This window comes from Primulina tabacum, chromosome 2 (assembly GCF_025594145.1).
Source record: "Primulina tabacum isolate GXHZ01 chromosome 2, ASM2559414v2, whole genome shotgun sequence".
NCBI lineage: Eukaryota > Viridiplantae > Streptophyta > Magnoliopsida > Lamiales > Gesneriaceae > Primulina > Primulina tabacum.
In genome coordinates this window covers 700,298-720,685 of record NC_134551.1, presented here as the reverse complement: position 1 = coordinate 720,685, position 20,388 = coordinate 700,298, and the positions used below count along the sequence as shown (strand labels likewise).

The 20,388-nt window shown below is 34.3% G+C and overlaps 4 protein-coding genes across 12 annotated transcripts; 3 read left to right on the top strand and 1 right to left on the bottom strand.

Moving 5' to 3' along the window:
* Positions 1 to 2,274: 2,274 nt before the first annotated feature.
* Positions 2,275 to 4,393, bottom strand: LOC142522443 (large ribosomal subunit protein uL14). Of its 2 annotated transcripts, XM_075625857.1 has the most exons (4): positions 4,239 to 4,392; positions 3,850 to 4,134; positions 3,046 to 3,087; positions 2,275 to 2,580 (listed from the first exon to the last, which is right to left on the bottom strand). In XM_075625857.1, exons 1-4 carry the CDS (start codon positions 4,249 to 4,251, stop codon positions 2,498 to 2,500), a joined length of 423 nt encoding a protein of 140 aa, XP_075481972.1. In that variant the 5' UTR covers positions 4,252 to 4,392; the 3' UTR covers positions 2,275 to 2,497. The 2 variants fall into 2 exon arrangements, with proteins under 2 accessions (XP_075481972.1, XP_075481980.1); XM_075625865.1 differs by lacking the exons at positions 2,275 to 2,580; positions 3,046 to 3,087 and adding an exon at positions 3,472 to 3,533 and having other exon boundaries at positions 4,239 to 4,393.
* An 806-nt stretch (positions 4,394 to 5,199) lies between these two features.
* On the top strand, positions 5,200 to 13,263 carry LOC142522409 (pre-mRNA-processing factor 39-1-like). 8 transcript variants are annotated; one of them, XM_075625810.1, is made up of 15 exons: positions 5,200 to 5,364; positions 5,878 to 6,128; positions 6,244 to 6,378; positions 7,140 to 7,255; positions 7,486 to 7,715; positions 8,338 to 8,505; positions 9,130 to 9,493; positions 9,962 to 10,105; positions 10,316 to 10,468; positions 10,544 to 10,660; positions 11,037 to 11,117; positions 11,285 to 11,434; positions 12,192 to 12,482; positions 12,643 to 12,744; positions 12,979 to 13,263. In XM_075625810.1, exons 2-15 carry the CDS (start codon positions 5,894 to 5,896, stop codon positions 13,054 to 13,056), a joined length of 2,364 nt encoding a protein of 787 aa, XP_075481925.1. In that variant the 5' UTR covers positions 5,200 to 5,364; positions 5,878 to 5,893; the 3' UTR covers positions 13,057 to 13,263. The 8 variants fall into 8 exon arrangements, with proteins under 8 accessions (XP_075481925.1, XP_075481961.1, XP_075481952.1 ...); XM_075625846.1 differs by having other exon boundaries at positions 5,201 to 5,364; positions 6,244 to 6,336; positions 7,152 to 7,255; positions 12,643 to 12,741; positions 12,967 to 13,263; XM_075625837.1 differs by having other exon boundaries at positions 5,201 to 5,364; positions 6,244 to 6,336; positions 12,643 to 12,741; positions 12,967 to 13,263.
* A 2,166-nt stretch (positions 13,264 to 15,429) lies between these two features.
* LOC142537206 (uncharacterized) lies at positions 15,430 to 16,219 on the top strand. The gene has a single exon (XM_075642760.1). The coding sequence runs from the start codon at positions 15,512 to 15,514 to the stop codon at positions 16,052 to 16,054; it is 543 nt and encodes a 180-aa protein (XP_075498875.1). The 5' UTR covers positions 15,430 to 15,511; the 3' UTR covers positions 16,055 to 16,219.
* A 3,126-nt stretch (positions 16,220 to 19,345) lies between these two features.
* On the top strand, positions 19,346 to 20,032 carry LOC142522400 (uncharacterized). Its single transcript, XM_075625774.1, has one exon. It carries the CDS (start codon positions 19,414 to 19,416, stop codon positions 19,966 to 19,968), a length of 555 nt encoding a protein of 184 aa, XP_075481889.1. The 5' UTR covers positions 19,346 to 19,413; the 3' UTR covers positions 19,969 to 20,032.
* The last annotated feature ends 356 nt before the right edge of the window (positions 20,033 to 20,388 follow it).

Sequence of the window (20,388 nt, the reverse complement as noted above, 5' to 3'; positions counted from 1 at the left end):
TTTTATGTATCCTTCTTTCATTTGAGCAACACATGCAGCATTATCTTCATATAGTATCACAGGCTTCTCGTCGAATGATAATCCGCATGAGATTTGGATATGTTGGGTCATTGATTTTAACCACACACATTCACGACTTGCTTCATGTAGTGCAATAATCTCGGCATGATTTGATGAAGTTGTTACGAGCGTTTGTTTCTGTGAACGCCAAGAAATTGCAGTGCCTCCACGAGTAAAAAAACATATCCAGTTTGGGAACGTGCCTTGTGTGGATCAGATAAGTATCCAGCATCGGCACAACCAATTATACTTGGATTAGCATCTTTTGAAGACAAAAGTCCCAAGTCTGTCGTTCCTCGTAGATAACGGAATATATGTTTAATTCCGTTCCAGTGTCTCTTTGTTGGATATGTGCTAAATCTTGCCAACAAATTTACGGCAAAAGATATATCAGGCCTTGTACAATTTGTAAGATACATAAGGGCACCGATAGCATTTAAATATGGTACTTCTGGACCAAGAATATCTTCATCTTCTTCACATGGTCGGAATGGATCCTTTTCTATGTTTAATGATCTAACAACCATTGGAGTACTTAAAGGATTTGATTTATCCATATTAAAATGTTTAAGGATCTTTTCTGTATAATTTGTCTGGTGAACAAACATTCCACATTCTTTTTGTTCAATTTGTAAACCCAGACAATACTTGGTTTTTCCAAGATCCTTCATTTCAAATTCTTCCTTCAAGTATGACACAACTTCTTGAATTTCCTTATCCGTTCCAATGATGTTTAAATCATCAACATATACAGCAATAATTACGCATCCGGATGTTGTTTCCTTAATGAAAACACAAGGGCATATTGAATTATTTACATATCCCTTTTTCATCAAGTGATCACTTAGTCGATTATACCATATTCGACCAGATTGCTTTAACCCATATAATGATCTTTGTAATTTCACATAATAACATTCTCTGGGTTTTGAACTTTGTGCTTCAGGCATCTTAAATCCTTCAGGGATTTTCATATATATATTACTATCAAGTGATCCATATAAGTAAGCTGTAACAACATCCATAAGACGCATTTCTAAATTTTCAGATACCGCCAAGCTAATCAAATACCGAAACGTAATTGCATCCATCACGGGAGAATACGTTTCTTCATAATCAATTCCAGGCCTTTGAGAAAAACATTGGGCAACAAGTCGAGCTTTATATCTCACTATTTCATTTTTCTCATTTCGCTTTCGAATAAAAACCCATTTGTATCCAACAGGTTTTACACCTTCAGGTGTAAGGACTATAGGTCCAAAAACATTACGTTTATTTAGCGAATCCAATTCAACCTGGATGGCTTCTTTCCATTTTATCCAATCCTGCCGATTTTTACATTCACCAAAAGATTTTGGTTCATGATCTTCATTATCATTTATGATGTCGATTGCCAAATTATAAGAAAATATATCATCAATTTCTTCTATATCTTTTCGGTTCCATATTTTTCCAGTATTAATGTAATTGATAGAGATTTCATGATTCTCGTCAGTTTGTGGTTCTGACAGAATATTTTCATTATCATGTGTTTCTTCAGGAACATCATTCTCTATTTTGTGATCATCATGTGTTTCTTCAGGAACATCATTCTTTATTTTGTGATCATCGTGTTTCTCTATAAATTTTCTTTTTCGAGGATTTTTATCCTTGGAACCGACTGGCCTTCCACGCTTCAGGCGTTTAATGACATCATGAGTATCTTCCATTTGTTTCTTTGGAATTTCAATTCGAGCAGGGTCATTTGCAGCATGTATATATGATTTAGTTACCCCTTTTGTGTCTGCAAATGCATCTGGTATTTGATTTGCTATTCTTTGCAAGTGTACAATTTGTTGTACATCTTTTTCACATTGTTTTGTTCTTGGATCCAGATGTAACAATGATGATACATACCATGTAAATAATTTTCAATATTTACAACTCTTATTTTCAACATTCAAATATTCAACATTCAAATATTCAATACACACATTTTAAATATATTTTTCAACGTATTCAACATTATCTCATACATGTGATAGTCCATATAATTTTAATTTAATTATACTAATTCGAATTTGTATCAATGGACAAAAAAAAAATACTTGAATTTGCAATGATAAAATTCAATTTTTTAAAGTGAACATTGGAATTAATTATTAGTAAATAAAAAATAATAAGTAAACAAAAATTAAAAATAGAGTTAATCCGGAAATTTTACCCGCATACTGCTGCAAGAAAATACCTCTCATAAACTGTGAACTCTAAAAGCAGTTCAAGAATTTAACTGAGAAAAGGAATTGCAAAAGATCAAGACTTTCCAGAAGATGTAAATAAATTAAGTACCCTCAATATGCCCAAAAGATGTTCTAAGAAAACAACACAAAATCACAAACGTTGGTTTAAAATTTCAAAGCACGAGAAATTTAAAACCCCACTTCCGCAACTTCTACTTTTAAACAATGGCATTGGCAGCACTGGCAATTCGAGGCCACAGGTCAGCACACTCCTTTCCAATCGGACCAGTGATCGCAGACCCTGCAAAAGGAGAATAAGTTTATAGAAGAAAATTTTACGGGCTATTCAGCAATGCATATAAACTAGGAACGCATGGCTCAGTCAAGGCTAAGAAAATTTTACGGGCTATTCAGCAATGCATATAAACTAGGAACGCATGGCTCAGTCAAGGCTATATACTTCATATCAATTTTGATCTACTCCAAGTTGAGTTTGGATTTAATGTCTCGGGCCCAAGTACTTTCTCAAGTTATCTTTTTTTTTTTATTTTCATTTTCAAAAGCTTATCTAGGTTACAAAATTACCCGTAAATGTAACATGTTTAGTACTTGATTCTATCAGAATTAAAGGACGTTTGGATAAATTGTGAAACTCGAGTTATTTAAAAATTTCTTGAATCCCTCAATATAGTCACAAACACGATGTTTATGTGTAGCACAAGATCAACTATTATCGTATGGCGTTCATAACAGGAAGAACTATTACCTTTCATTTCACCTTTGGGATTAACAATGACACCTGCATTATCTGCATTTTCAGAAAAAGTCATGTTAGCAAAAGCACATAATAAGCACTATCAGTCCTTGCAAAATCAATCTGTTCTCGCACACAGATCAATAAAAAATAGATTCAAAGCTAAGCCCAGCACAATACATCTGCAATTATAACAGAAGAAAGCACACGCTGAAGCACCAAGCTAACTAAGAACAATGAGCATGTGCAGTTGATAGCAAAATAATACACTTCCAAAAAAGGAATGCTTTATATGCCAATTATTATCACAAACCTACTACGAGTCATTAGAACATCTAACTAACAATAAATGCTCAACATCGACCAGAAACCAAAGAACATCGAACTGAAAGTACCATAGGAAGATAGGAAATGAATAGACCTGAGCAAGGAATTTCATGGGAAAGTGAGATGTTACAAGTTAAGAGTAGTAAAATTTATGAGAGATGACCCATCTACATCTGCCACAAGAATGGCAAGTAACATTATCTACATTACAACTTAATGGTTTTCATTTACGATAAAACAGCAACATCAATAAAATGGCATTAGAAAAATCACGTCCGTAGGTAATTATATATACAGAAATTGGTTCGCATATTCCCAATTACATGAATATCAACAGATGCTGTTTCAAGAAAAAAAAATCGCTTATACCCATATTGTATCCATACAAGCTACCCAAACGAGCTTCTTCCAAGAATAACCAATAACCCATAAGTTAAACGAATGACAAAGCCGCAAACAAACGAATTACGAATCAAAGGTAACTCGAACCTTCAAAGTACATGAAGACGCCATCCTTTCGGCGCCACGGCTTGCGTTGGCGTACAATGACAGCAGGCATCACCTTCTTCCGAAGATCCGGCTTACCCTTCTTGACCGTAGCCATAACCATATCACCGACGCAAGCAGAGGGGAGCCTGTTGAGGCGGCCCTTAATCCCCTTCACGGAAATGATGTACAGATTCTTAGCCCCAGTGTTGTCGGCGCAGTTCACCGTCGCCGCCACGGGCAGACCAAGTGACATCCTGAACTTGTTACCCGCCGACCCTCCGCGTCCTGCGGCACACAGAAACTGGACATTACACTAAACCCACGATAAAATCGAATACTATAGAGAAAGAAAAAAGATTCACTGCAGCTCTAGATCGGTATAATCGTACCTCGCTTCGACATTTTGCCTGCTTTCGCCCCTCTTCGCGGAGGAGAAAAGGAAACAAGAGCCGAACAGCAGCGAATTACGCTGCTATGGTTTTATAGAGAAGAGTATTTTATTGTCTAGGGTATTGGAGTTGCAGACTCGTGGGTTGACGGTTAAATGGGCTTAGAAACATTGGGCCCATTATAATATGTATTATTCATGTTGATATATTTGGTCTTGATTCATGTAGCCCATTAAGCAGACCCATGTGACGAGCTTCTTGTGCCCATCGTCATTTAATTGATTATTAAAATAATAAATAGAGAAAAATCCGAACTCTGACTTTCCATTTTGTAAAATAACTTTGATAACACCTGTTCATAGAGCTGAGGAAAATAACAATTTATATCGTCCAAATAAGAGATACGTCTGTTTCACACAAGTTTTTATTTTTTACAATTTGTTGTCGTACGTTTTGTCACCAACTTCGCACATTATTTGACATTAATATTTTTTTAAAAAATATTTGATTTAGATAATTGTTGTGTAATAAATTTCATATTTTGCAAAAGCATTAAAAGTATTCATAAAATAAACAGTAAATAAATATTTTTAAATTTTATGAAATAAATACACATGTCAAAGGCACTCCAAATTTATATTTACACTTTGACACCAATTCATATTTCAAATCTACACATTTAAAAATAGTAATTTTTTCCTTGTTGCAATGTTTATTTTATCATATTATCCGAAATTGATTTATCATTGTTTTCGTTATATGCTATATTGATTATATTTTAAATCCAACATAATTATTTTAAAATTGCGAAATAATTTTATCCAATGATATCTAACATGATTTAATATATAATATTATTTTATTGAAACAAAATAAAAATTCCATTAGCTAGGTACGAAGAGAAAACCACCTCTGAATTTTTGAAAGAAGATTTGTTCACAAACTTTATCATTTTTTTAATGCAAAAATAGTTGATCAGGGTATGATCCTAAGGAGCCCTAATTTTCCATTTTGTCCCTCTTTCGGCTTCACTACGACACACTGAACACTTACTTATTCACGAAAACATAAGGATTTACCTCACGAAAGTTTGGTGATTCGCGGACTGCTTCAATTGCGATTTCAGGTTGTTTTAGTCTGCTTTATGGAATCACTTCTTTATTCATATGTGTTGGCTTTTTATTTCGGCATTATTATTTACTCACTGAGAGGGTTCTTCGATTAAGCCTTTTTTGGAAGGTCGTATTGGGTTTTCTATTGGAATTGGGGACCTTTTCTTAGCTTGCTATGCCGGACAGCCGTATTATACACTTGATGTTTGAATATTATATGTTCATCGTATGGAAACTAACGAATTTCATTGGATTCTGCTTGTTGATAGCGATTTGTATGCTTCCATGGAAATATCAGCATTCAGTATTTAGGGTAGAATAACTGAATATATTTCGTGGTATTTAGGATTGATGTGGACTCAGAGCATGGTGTTGTGAACTTGTTTCTAGCTATTTACTTTTGCATCATGTTCATATTTCTGCTATTACCAACACAATATTATCGGGACTGTGTTGGTGCTAAGTCAGAGTTTCTATATTTTTCCTGACTGTTTTTTTTTCCTGGATGTTTATCTACTTCTTGGTAGGCTAGTTGTTTTTATTATGGGGGACGGCGAGTTTGTGGTGGCACAGACATCTGCTGTCGCTGGTTATTCTTCTACAGATAACCATGATCCGAGTGAAACCACTTCTGCACCTGATACTGACAGTTCCACTGTTCAAATTACTGAAAACATGAATGTTCCAGACAATCTGCCTTATGCAGAAGACAAACTTGATTCGTCCATCCCTCCAAATGAAGCTAATTTAGTGGCTCATGGTTCCGATATGGATGTTGGTAATGAAAAAGCTACAGCTTATAATAGTTTTGAGTAGGAAGTCATTGAGTTAATGACCGTTGATGCTAATTAACTTTTTTTGTCTTGCAAATTCTTTTCTGGACTCAACTCAAGCTGCTGGCTATGTTTCTTCTATTAATGGTCTTCATGGAGCAGAGGATGCTGCAAAAGTTTATGTCATGGAAAATGGGATTAACTCAACCGCTGGTATCGGATCAGCTTTATTGCATCAACCTCTAGGTGGTTCTGGTATCTATTTTGTGTCGATGTTGTCTTTTAAATTTTGATCGATTAACTCACACGTGGTTTTGGCTGCTGGTTGTTGGCAATAAGGAAGTAGTATATGGTTTCCCTCACCATTTCTCACCTTTGCTGAAATTTAAACGACAGCTTCGAAAGACACCATAACTTATCAGGTTGCGCATTACGTGTCCTTTGTAACTTGAAACAACATTGGAAGTTAGTAAATGTGAATTCTACTTAGATACCAATGATTGCATTAAGGATTAGCATTGATAAATTGGAAATATCACTTTCTGTCGCAAATTATAGTAGAATGAAATGATTGAACTGCATCAGTTATTGAACTTATACTGTACTAGTATCCTAAAAGAGAAAAAATAATATTGTGATGTATTATCTATTAAGTATTCATTCTCTTTACTGAAATTTTTTGTTGCCTCTTATGGGTTATGAGATTTTTTTGGTCATTTCACAATACAGCGTGAAGGTGACTTTGTGATTGAAAAACTAATATGCATTTTCTTAACATAAACCCTATGATAATCAAAACTGATGTTGATTGTTTGTTACAATTTCCATATGATTTTGGAACTTTGGTGATTCTTTTCAATTAATGCATGTGGAACAATCATGTTCACTTATGATAATGTACTTTATGATTTTCAAACTATTTCCTTGTAATTCACGGGTTAGCGCCAAGAATGCCATAGTATTAAAAAAATTCATTGTTTTTCTTTCTTATGAACTTGTTGCTTATGATGTTAAAGAATTTATGCCAGGTCTAAGTGCAGAAGAAGAAAGATCGTGGAGCATTGTGACAGCTAATTCCTTGGACTTTAATGCTTGGACTTCCCTAATAGAAGAGACAGAGAGAATATCAGAGGTATGGCTGATGGGCTAGAGTTATCTTTTCTTGATGCTCGTTTTTTCCCTTACCTTAGCTATTTATTTGAATAAGAATCGAACTGACAAAATTTCTCTATGAATATGATATTTGTCTTTTATATGACTGCCTCTTAATAATACTCGAGGGGCTCCTTTTTTATGCTTTTTTCTACTTTTCCGGCTATTTTAAGTCAATCGAACTTGTCCATGTCTTAATTTTATTTCTAGGGAGAGATTTTGAAGATTCAAAAAGTTTATGATGCCTTTTTAGCGGAATTTCCTCTCTGCTATGGTTATTGGAAGAAGTATGCTGATCATGAGGCACGCCTAAGCTCAATGGACAAAGTTGCAGAGGTTTATGAACGAGCTGTTCAAAGCGTAACCTACTCTGTTGACATGTGGTTGCATTATTGTGTATTTGCAATTGGCACTTATGGAGATCCTGATGCTATCAGAAGGTAATTTCCAGGAATCAGTTTACTCGCGTTTAGCATAAGTGGTGATCCATGATTCTTTGATGTTTTGTTGTTGAAGTGACAATTTATTGCTTTCTAACGTGGTTTCAGTTGTACACAACAGCCATTATTGAAGTGTAAGGTTTAAAGGTTTGTTGAAAATGCCCTCTGGATAAACAACTACTTGTGTTAACCCTTGACTCGGAGGCTACTTTTAAGTGCTATCCGAATTTTTTCTTTTATTTGTGACATGACCTCATCACCCCTTCAGCTATACTTCTCATTAGGGCTCCGCCATAGTCATTTTTTTCTCCGTGAATTTTTGCTGTTTTTGTCCATGGCACATGAGATGCATCGATATACAATTGCTGCCAGGAAGATGGTCCCCATTAAGGCTAAGATGGCCTTCATGACTTCTCCCTTGAGTTTTGACGAGCTGTGTAAGATTCTTTTGAGGAAGGTAAATGCGGTGTCATTTATCCTTAGTTCAGAATTGTCAAGTGCACTTTGAGTGAATTATCACCCCCGCAACACCATTCCTCTTAGACGCTTATGTGGTCAATCATGGATTAACCTGCATCTTTATGGAATAACACAACTCCTTTTTTTTCTGTTGGTGTTCCAGGTTATTTGAAAGAGCTTTAGAATATGTTGGAAGTGATTATTTATGCTTTCCTCTTTGGGACAAATTCATTGAGTATGAAATTTCTCAACAAGATTGGCCTCGTGTTGCCACATTATACACACGGGTGTTGGAAATTCCAAATCAGCAGCTGGATCGCTATTTTGAAGGGTATTATTTTAAATTTCTGGCCTTGCTTTCTTCTCTGAACTCATATTTCTTAAACATAATCAATCTTGACTATGTTATCACTTGTTCATTTTACTTTTGAGTTTTGACTGTGTAATATGATACCCTGTCTATGGTTAAAATGTGAGATTTGAAGCAGTATTTGTTATATGCAATGATATTTGGTGGATTAAGGAGTATGGCAGGATGTTGGGAAAGAGGGTGATTGTGCCGGTTAATTTATGGGGTGGTGTAATTTCGTTAAGAGGTGAGGTGTAACTTTGTTGGCTCAGTTTATTCTTTCGATCTGTGTTCTAAGTTCCTTTCACCGGGTCATTCTGGCCCCTGTAAACATCTTTTCTACAGAGCCTTATCAGTCCCCCATTCTTTATATCTACTAAGATTGAGAAGAATGGCCACAAGTGGTAGTTGTGAATCATATTTTGAAGTCATTTTTTGGAAAATATTTGTACCTGTGTTCCATTTCAGCCGACGGTATTCCATTTAATTTTATCTGAAAACAGATTGTTTCTTTGTCAAATAGTTTTGCTGGTGATGACACATTTTCCGAACGAATGTTTTTCTTTATTACAATCATGCCAATAATTTTAGCTTGTGATGTTACAGTTTTAAAGAGTTGGTTGCCAATAGGCCTCTGTCAGAGTTGAGAACAGCCGAGGAAGCTGCTGACACAGCTTTTACGAATTCAGAAACTCGTGGTCAGGAAAACGAGGGAGAGGTGCCCGCTGGTGCTTCAGAACAGTATTTTAAGCCACTTAACACAAGCTTAAAAGATGCCGAGGAGTTGGAGAAGTACATTGCCATTAGGGAAGAGATATATAAGAGGGCTAAGGAGTTTGATTCTAAAATCGTTGGTTTCGAAACTGCAATTAGGAGGCCCTACTTTCATGTACGGCCCCTAAATGTTGCGGAGCTTGAAAATTGGCATAACTATCTTGATTTTGTCGAAGGCGGAGATGATTTCAATAAGGTATCCAAGTTTGGCTTTTTCAGAATTTTTGCTTGCATGTAGCTTGAGTTGCCCTTATTATAAATTGACTTACAGTGAAGTAATATCTGCCGTTTCGTGTGCTTTATTGGATAATTTGTTGGAGAAGCATCTCATTAATTGGATGTTGAACTTGATCTAAAGCATGAGCCTTCCTTTGCTATCTGTAAGGCTTAGTACTTCAAACTGCGAGTCAAAATTCTGGATTCATGATACATTGTACGACAATATATTTGTGTTAAAATTCTATGTTATGCATGCAGGTGTGTTCTTATCTTCCTAACCATCTATCTGTCAGGCAAAGAGGGTCCCTCTTTCGTATTTGAGGGGCCTCCCACTCCAAGGACTCAATATTACTCAGTGCATTTCTCTATAGTACTTGTTTATTATTTTCGTTTATGTGACATTGAATTTGAATAAGTTGATTTCCAATTTTATTCGTGTGTTCAGATTGTCAAGCTATATGAAAGATGTCTTATAGCATGTGCCAATTATCCTGGATACTGGATTCGGTATGTTTTGTGCATGGAAGTTATTGGCAGTATGGAGCTTTCTGATAATGCCCTTGCTCGTGCTACTCAGGTCTTCGTGAAGGTATGCAGTTTAGTTACAGCATATTCACACTTCCTTTATATCCTGCTCCATGCTATCAACATTACTTGTGCTTCAAATTGTAAGATACGATGGTGAATCTCTAAGAATGTTCAAGTGTTGAATTGGTATTTCATGTCTCGAGCAGCCAGTTGCTTGGAAGAATGATTCCTTCTCTCTTTTTTTGCTTAAATTATGTTTTGCCTTTAACAGAGGCAACCGGAGATCCATCTTTTTGCTGCGCGATTTAGAGAAAAGCATGGTGACATATCTGGAGCTCGAGCTGCGTATCAACTTGTGCACACTGGGATTTCACCTGGGCTTCTAGAAGCAATAATTAAGCATGCTAACATGGAGCACCGCCTTGTAAGATTGTGTGATTATTATTTATTTATTTAATTTTATCTAAAGCTATATTTGTTATTTGTAACTATTTCGCAGGGAAACCTAGAAGATGCTTGTTCCTTATATGAACAGGCAATTGCAATCGAAAAAGGAAAGGAACACTCGCAGACTTTACCTTTGTTATTTGCTCAGTACTCACGGTTTATGTTCCTGGTATGTTATATATTTTTTAATTGTTTTCTGCTAGACAGCTAGTTTTTTAATAATAAACTTGGGTTCTGATCTGCTTTAAGTTATGCCGGTTCTTGTGTTTGAGGAATCAGTTTTTGAGATTTTTGGATGTATACTAGTTTCTTTTTTTATTGGTTGCTAAATTTGGGCCGGTTGCTAAAATTGGGAAAGTGGTGTTTCTCTAAGTAACACAGTTTGAGTTTTGACTCAGCTGTTTTTATGACAATCTGAAGTATCCTCTGGTTGGGCCTGTTGTTTGTGAATTTGATTATTGTTAAAGTGGTAAACGACAAATTGCTAATTTATTGGTCAAGGACTTGTAAAGTGACTTCTCAAATGCATTTGAATTTTTTGGAAGGTTTGTGGCAAAGTGGATAAGGCTAGGGAAATTCTTGATCAAGGGTTGGAGATTGCACAATTGTCAAAGCCCCTTCTGGAGGTTCTCCCTTTTTCTGGCTTTCGTTCATTTTGCTACTCCATTATTTCTCCCCTTATTGCCTTTTCTCTCCAAATTGATCAAATAACTGCATGTAATTGTACATATATAAGAAACCTGTCTATTCCAGTTTGGAATTCTCATCTTCTTTCAATGTCGAAATATTGCAGGCAATGATCCACTTGGAATCAATCCAGACACTTCCGAAGCGAGTCGATTACTTGGATTCCTTGGTTGATAAATTCATAGTGCAGAGTCCTACCAACCCTAGTGTTGCAAGTGTTGGGGAAAGAGAGGAGCTGTCAAGCATTTTCTTGGAGGTAATAAATAATGGGGACATTACTTAAAAACCTGATAAAATTATTTCCATATTCAAACAACTCAATTTATCAAATTTTGTCAATCATTTTCCAAATTGCCTCTAACTGGATTTAAAAACAAGAATATAACACAAATGTGTTTTTAACTGTATATTTATTAATATAATACACATAATATAAATTTTTATGAAATTAAATTATACAACTGACAATGTTTGAGTTTTATGAAAAAAGTAATCAAATAAAAGTTGGATCTATCCAATAATTTTCTCATGAAAACTGTAAGTTAGATTTATCTATTAAAAATTAATGTATATGTAATAATTTGTCAATAGTGGATAGAAGTAGGGTTGATAGTTTATTGTCAATTAATTAAAGGATATTTAAAGAAAAATTAGTTAAGATTTGGCATTGGGCTTTTTTATAATAAAAAAAAATATAAATGAGTTTTTAAGGAGAGTCAGAAAACTTTTATTGCTATGGTTTTTTGGATGGAAATTTTTTTGGGGGTTTTAGGTAATTTTCCTTAAATTATATATTTGAATTACTTGCGTATTGATGATTAATAATTTGATGAGAAATGCAGCAGAATGCTGGCTGGAGTTTGCCCTTTTACTCAATTATGTCCATTATTTGTACCATGCCCCGACCTCTAGATTTTCATGTATGATGTTGATGACTTTGGTGATATGAATAGTTTTCCCATTATGCTGACACAGAAAGGGCTTAGCTTATCTGTGAACATTACTTTTTGCAGTTCTTGGATCTTTTTGGAGATGCACAATCCATAAAGAAGGCTGATGATCGACATGCAAAACTGTTTTTGCCCCATAAGAGCGTAGCTGAGTCGAAGAAGCGCTATGCAGAGGATTATTTATTATCAGACAAAACTAAAATAGCCAAATCACTTATTTCACCATCTTCAGTGGTGGGAGCTTATACCAGCACACCGAATCAGTGGGCAACAGGTTATGGTGTACAGCCTCAGGCTTGGCCTCAAGCCTCACAAGCTCAGGCACAACAGTGGACTCCTGGCTATCCACAACAGGTTTCTCGATCATGGAAATTTGTCGCTGGAAACTTTTTTTAGTAAAACTTATCATTTTCCGTCACATTCGTTGCAGTCTTGTGGTCTTCTTTTCTTGAGCAACATCAAAGTTTTGAGAAGCATGTCAAAGAACCTACTGATATCTGTTTTGGTTTTCTAGGGTGCCTATGGTGCTTATGGAACTAGTTACACGCATCCACAAATACCCACATCCCAAAGTGCTGCATATGGAACATATCCTCCTACTTATCCAACACAGGTAGTGAAAAGTGCGGATCTTGTATCCTATTTCTCTATTATGGATTCTCCGATGAATAGTATTTGGAAAAATAATCACATCTCTGCATAGAAAGATATTCCTGTTCCCCCGATTGGCCTTTTATACACCTTACACCATCAACTTTTCCAGAGCTTTTCGCCTAATTTTATTCATAGTCACATCGTTTTCTGGAAATGACGAACTCCAATATATTAATTGCTGCAGACATATGCACAGACGGCAACAGCTGCAACATTGCCTGCAGCCCAACAGCCGGCTGGGGCTCCTCCCACATATTACGGCACTTACTATTGAGGACAAAAGGGCAAAAGTTTTGCTCTGTTTCTTATTCGAGCTCTACGCCTTTTCTTGGATGTAGAACCTTGAGTTCTGTGTTTGCACGCTGAACAATATAGTAGGTGTCGTCTGGTGCTAAGGATAGATCACTTGCAAAGATGAATATGAGCACTGAGTTAAATTCATGATTTAATGAAGTCATGTTTGTGATTTCAAATTTGTATTTTTGTCGTGTGATTTAATGTTCTTGATGAATGTCTTTTTCTTTTTAGATGTTGAGATGCAGAGTCATTTTTCGAGGATTGGCACTCTCATTTAAAGATATATTTTCATCATAATTTGTGTATATTTAGTGTTTATACACGGACACGCATAGTTATTTTAAAATAATCTTTTCCCAAATGTTGATAAATCATTTTATCATTTTTGTCTTGTCTTTTTCCAAAATTATTTCCATCTCATTGAGATGCAATAATTTTACTTGTGCATTTCATCATTTCAAGGATGAGTACATTTTTGTGTTATATTCTAATTTTAAAAATTATTTAATTACGACATTAAATGATATTTACCTGTTGATTTACAGGTTGGCGTTGGTTTTTGACAGAAGCGGAATCAGGATTTCATACAAGGGTCTAAACTGAATTCAAATCATAAAGTTTTTTTTGATATAATTATTATTTTAAAATAAATCCAATTAATTTTTTTAAAAAAAAAGACTGCGTGTGTGAGCACACCAATAAAAAAATAAACGAGGCAACAATAATTCTTATTAAATTTAGTTGGCGAGTCCGTGCTCCACTAAAAGAGTGTTTGAAAGAACTTCTACGAAATATCTATTGGATTTTAGCTAGGTAGAAGTGTTTTGTGATACTTGTGAAAATCAGATTTGTTTCGACTTCTATAACTTTTAATCTAAAGTTAGAAGCAAAATTGAGATGTTTATTTAAGCTTCTATTTTTTGTTAATGTTTTAAAGTTACAATTTGACATTTGAATTTTTAATATCATATTTCACAATTATTTTCAATTTTATAAATATTTTTAGATATTTTTTAAAACGTTAAATTTATTTATATATGAGTTTTTAAGATTTTCAAATGAAATACATAAAATTCAAAATCATATTTTATTACAAGAATTTTATATTTTAAAAAATTATTTTTATAATTTACATTTTCAGATTTTTTACATAATTTTTGCATTTATTCAAATTTTTTCATTCATTTTTTATTATTATTTAATCTTATATAAATTTTCAAACATTCATTTTATAAAAAAGAAAAATTAAATTTGATATATGATATTCAAAAATTAATAATAATTATATAAATACATTATTGATGGTGTGAGTACCAAAATTTAAATAATTAAAAAAGACAAATGCGTTGTAAGTTAAGAATATTATTGTAATTTTATTTAAAAAAAAAATTTGAAAACAATTTTTCTCCAAACACTCAAAATTTAGTTTCTATTAACTTTAAGATTCTTTTTCCAAACACTCCTTATTTCTACTTATCATCTACTTCCAAAAAATATCTAAAAAATCATTTTAAAATAAAACAAAAACTTTCTCAAACACTATGTAAACCCCTTATTTTTTATATTTTGTAAGTTACTAATATTTCATGCCAAATAAATTTAGATGTACCTCGTGCATTGATTATGGTTTAAAACATTTAGTTATATAATAATGTCTTACTCTTTATTAAGAATTTATCTAAGAGAGTAAAAAATAGTGTTATGATATGATATTTAAAAAAAATTATTTCAGATTATAGTTAGTTTATTTCAAATTATAATTTAATATTTCCTTAACTTTAAAATTAAGATATGATTTTTAATTAAATATGATTATTTCAAATTATAGTACGAGTTTTCAATATTTTTTAGCATGATGATATCATTTTATTTGAATATAAATCAAGAGTAGCTCTCTTGCGAGACGGTCTCACGAATCTTTATGTATGATACATGTCAAACCTACCGATATTCACAATAAAAAGTAATACTCATAGTATAAAAAGTAATACTCATAATATAAAAAGTAATACTTTTTCATGGATGACTCAAATAAGATATTCGTCTCACAAAATACGACCTGTAAAACCGTCTCATATAAGTTTTTACCATAAATCAAATAAATTATAATATAAAAACTAATATCAAACATAAAATTATTTGATTTGTTTTCCATATTCTTCAAACTTAGTCATCCCATGCACGTAACCATAGAACGTTATAGAAGGGTGGGGGAAATGCGTGTAACTTTTTCCACGTTTGCTGCCTAACCAAAATAATATTAAATCTATATTTAATTATTTATATTATACCAATTTAATTGTTTTAAAATCCAACTATATAAATACGTGCTCCGACAAACCCATTTTTATTTTCCAATTCAATCTTCTCGATCCTCTTAAATTTGTTGGTTTTTCATAAGCACTTGGAACCCCACCGTCAACTTCAATTTCATGGGCAACTGCTGGAGCTCCGCCCTAGTGGCTACCGTCGCCGTGGCAGTGGCTGCGCTGGTAATGGCTGCAAAGCCTCGTGACCCCACTTTCAACCTCATCTCCATCAAGCTAACCTCTTTCAAGCTCAAGTTCCCGGTCCTGGACGCCGAGGCGATTCTCACTGTTGAAGTCACCAATCCCAACGTCGTACCCATCAACTACTCCGACACCACCATGTCCATATTCTACGACGGTAACCTCCTCGGCTCGGCTCCCATCGACGCCGGCTCGCAGCCGGCTCGCTCCAGCCAGCAGCTCCACCTCCCGGCTCGGCTGAGCGGGCTCAAGCTGGCAAAACACGGGAAGAGATTCATGTCAGATGTGGGTAAGCGGGAGATGGTTCTGGACTCGACGGTGGACATATGCGGAGCGGCGAAGGTGCTGTGGTGGGACCACAAGTTCAAGGTGCACGTGGACAGTCACGTGATCGTTGATCCTGTGTTTCTTGATGTAATCGACCAGGATAACAAATCCCAGTTAGATGTCTTTGTGGGGTCTTAATCTGTCGATTCTGATTTCCCAAAAAGAAAAATGTAGAGTCGAAATAGTTTGATTCCAAGATCATTTGTTTTCGAGGCTTACTTTCTAATTTGCAGAGCATGCAAAATTTATCTTGGTTTTTGTTGAAGGTGAATCTGCTTATTTGTGCTTCAAATTCTGGAATCATGATCCTACTTTGTGTTCGATCGAACTTGTTTGTCATGTGAATTTGAAGTCGATAACTTGATGTTGATGTTTGCCGATAAAGGAAAAATAAATTTATATCTTTAATTTGAACATTTCAGGACTATGATACTGTGAATGGGAACTCGTAGATATTCAGATATGGATACTATGGAATCAGGGTCTTATGTTCGACTTCGAATTTTACGTTGGTCACGGGCTGGATAAAATCCCGACCCTTTACCTGTTCATCCGTGGTCATGGAATTGGATGTTGGATCCAGATTCGGGTCCGATTAAATTGCCGGATCCGGATCCGGTTCGATTTTTTTTATTTTTTAGAAGAATACAAAAAAAGGTATTTTTAAAAAAATTCTTATACAATTGAACTTATAAAACACTATTAAATATTTCATTGTCTCAATCAAAAAATTATTACATTTTTTGGATCAAAAATTTATTACATTTTTTCAGTAAAAATCTATTATATTCAATTTTCAACATTTTATATAAAAATATGTATTATATTTTATTATATTCAATCATATTCACTCGCATTTTTTACAGGAGTTGTTTCTAATCTTCTCTCGGTTTCATCTTAGTCTTCTTCATCACTTTTAATATGTTGTGTTTGGATAGCAGCTTTTGACTAATAATTGAACAAACATTAAGCTTCTAAAATTTTCGGCCTTAAGCTATAATGTTTCTCATCCAATATATTTTTTTAAAATATTAACAAATCACTTCACTGCAACTTTTGAAACGGGAAAAACTAGAATTTTTTTTTATTATAGACAAAATTGGATATATTCGTGTTTTTTGCGATCATCATCGCAAAATGTCAAAAGTTTCCTTATCTGTTTCACTAAGATCAAAAGTAGTAATAAAATAATAGTGATAAAATAATTATCAAGTTCTTGACTGGAACTTGAGGATCCTCGTGGACATCTCGTAGGTTCTCTTAATAAAAATTATGCTTTAGTAAGTTTAGAAGTAATATTACTACTTGTAATGGATTGTATTTCATGTGGAACAATTTGTCCTCAATATTTGGTTTTATATTCGTTATAAATATCATATAAATAAGTTTTAATATTAAACAAAATCACGAAATATTAGGAACCATTTCCGTAATATAGTCTAAAGATCCATAATATAATATTAAATTTTCTTGTAAATCGTTTAATTTAAGTCTAGTATCTAAAATAAAAGTACAAAAATATTTTAGGAATTTGTAAAACATATTTTTTCTATTTTTATTTCATGACATAAATATATTGAACAAAAATATTATCAATATATTTTATATGTTTACTAAAAATATATACACTGTTACAACAATGAGTTAAAATTAAATCAGAATTAAGATAATAAATATCATATCATTGGTCACTAACATCATAAAAAACTTTTAAAATTTCAAAATACTAGTGCATATGTTCCATTAATTTGAAAATATAACAAATCTATTCAAAATACGATAATAACAATTTATATGTTAAATTTCAACGAGTTGTACCTCTCGTGCTAACCGTTTAGGCCTTATACCATTTATATTGCAAAATTTGTCCATTGTTTCAAAACTCGGAGATGCTCCATAAATATTGAATTGTGTTCCTAATTAATTGAATATGTGATGATAAAATTTTAGTCCAACTTGAACACATAAATTTAAAATATGACATGTGCACCTTATATGAAAAAATTTACTACATAGTGATGATTTACATATTTCAATAAGTTCAATAATTCTATAAGTATATGAACTAGCATTATCAAAAGAAATTGAAAAAACTTGAGAAGTTAGACCATATTCTTCTAAAATAACAAATAGAATCAGTGTGTTTCGTCAAAACATTTATATGCAAGCAATCTTTTTTTAATATTCCAAGAATTATCATTCAAATGATTTGTAATACCCATAAATAAACAATTTTGCAAATTATCACTCCAAATATCGGAACAAAAAAAAACTGTATTATTTAAAATAACAAATTTTTTTTATCAACGACTAAATTTTAAGTGTGTCTTTGAGAGTATTTCGTGAGATACATTTAATATAAAGATTTGCACATGTTGAAAACTAAATTTCAAAAAATAATTTATTAATAAAATTAAAACAAAAAATTGTTCAACCGCACAATATTTAGTCTTCTCTTCTCTAAATTTAGATTCGTCAAATTTTAAAAGTTGAGAATCATTACCTATTGAGAAGAGAATGTAGAATTTGAGAACGATCAATATCAATTTCCGCCGGATGATTTTTCTCTCCGTGTCATGCCAAAGTTCCATAATCATATTCTTCTTGAAATTTGTAAGTTTTAGAACAATATTTTCATTTGACTTGCATACCACCAAAGGAAAACGTCACGTTTTTGAAAAGTTTGGTGACAGCTCAAATTTTACTTTTAGGTGCATTAGATTGCTCGTACTTTCTTGAGTTCGATAATGATGTGTTTGTCGAGCATCTTGTTCACGTTCTTGATGTTCCTCGTCGTAAAAATCAAGATCACAGTCATTGGCATTGAATGAAGGGAAAACGTGATACTCGAACTCTGGTGGTATGATGCTCTTTCCCTTTCTTTTGTCACTACTAATACGACTTGATTCGGCTCCATCCATTTGTATAAAAAGAAAATGAAATAATTATGAAAATAAACCAACAAATGACAATAAATCAATAATAGAAACTTGATATTTTGATAATCAAGAAACAACTGATAATTAGAGATTGAGAGAAAATTGTTTGAAAAATATGAAGGGGGTGGGATTTATTTATGGCAAAATTTTCGTAAAAAAATTAATTGAACAACAGTCGACCTGTTGGTCCGAGTTTGAGCCGACCCAACGTGCCGATCGCAGAACGACCACAAAATCCTGGTAGTTGATTTCAAATGATTTTTTTGAAAAAAAGAATGTTAACCCGTCAGGTCGACAACGATCACGATAGATCTTCAACGATCATTTTATCAATCGATCTTGGTCATTCATTTAAAATATATATTAAAAAATTGTCGGACCCCTCAGGTCGATGATGCTGATCACAGTTCCGGATCAAACCCATCGAACCACTTAACCGACTTATTGACTTCGGATCCGGGTTTAAGCGTGAGCAATATAAAAATGTACTGTTTCAGACATTTCTCCTAACTCGTGCAAAAAACCCAATCCACACTTCACCAACGCGACACCAGTTCCATGGCCAAAGAGAAGAAGTTCTGCTGGGGCTCCGCACTGGTGGGGGCGACTGCCGCCGCCTTCGCCGCGCTGGCAATGACGGCGAAGCCTCGCGACCCCACTTTCCACCTCATCTCCATCGATCTCACCTCCTTCAAGCTCAATTTCCCAGTCCTCGACGCCGAGACCATCCTCACCATTCACGTCACGAACCCCAACGTCGTCTCCATCAAATACTCCGACACCACCATGTCCATATTCTACGCCGGTTCCCTCCTCGGCTCGGCTCCCATCCAGGCCGGCTCGCAGCCTCCTCGCTCCTGCCAGCTGCTCCGCCTCCCAGCTCGTCTGAGCGGCCTGCAGCTGGCTCAACACGGCAAGAAGTTCTTATTGGACGTGGGTCAACGGGAGATGGTGCTGGACTCCACGGTGGACATTAAAGGCGCCGCTAAGGTGATGTGGTGGAACCACAAGTTCAAGGTGCACGTGGACAGTCACGTGATCGTTGATCCTGTGTTTCTTGATGTAATAGATCAGGAAAACAAATCACATCTAGAGATCTTTGTGAAGTCGTGATTCTCGGATTGGAATTCATCTGCCAATCAAGATAGATATGAAATTCAACATTTGATTCTGATTTTCCTGTTCTTTCCTTTATTAACTTCCGGCACTAATAATTGAGTGAGGATTACTAGTTTACTACCAATGTCAACTCTGGATTATACTTAAAAGTTATTCATATGTGAGCTAAAGAGTTTAATTCCAAGATAATTGGTTTTTAGAACATTTATCTATCTAAAATGTGGCAGAGCTTGAATATTCGCGCAACTTTCTTGATTTCGTTGGCGGGTGGATGAATTCAATAAGGTATCCAATTTAGTTTCAGATTTTTCAGCTTGCCATGTTGCTTGAGTTGCTCTAAGTACAAATTACAGTGAATAGATAATCTACGGTGTCGTGTGCGTTATTGGAATTGGTCTAAAGCGTGAGCCTTTT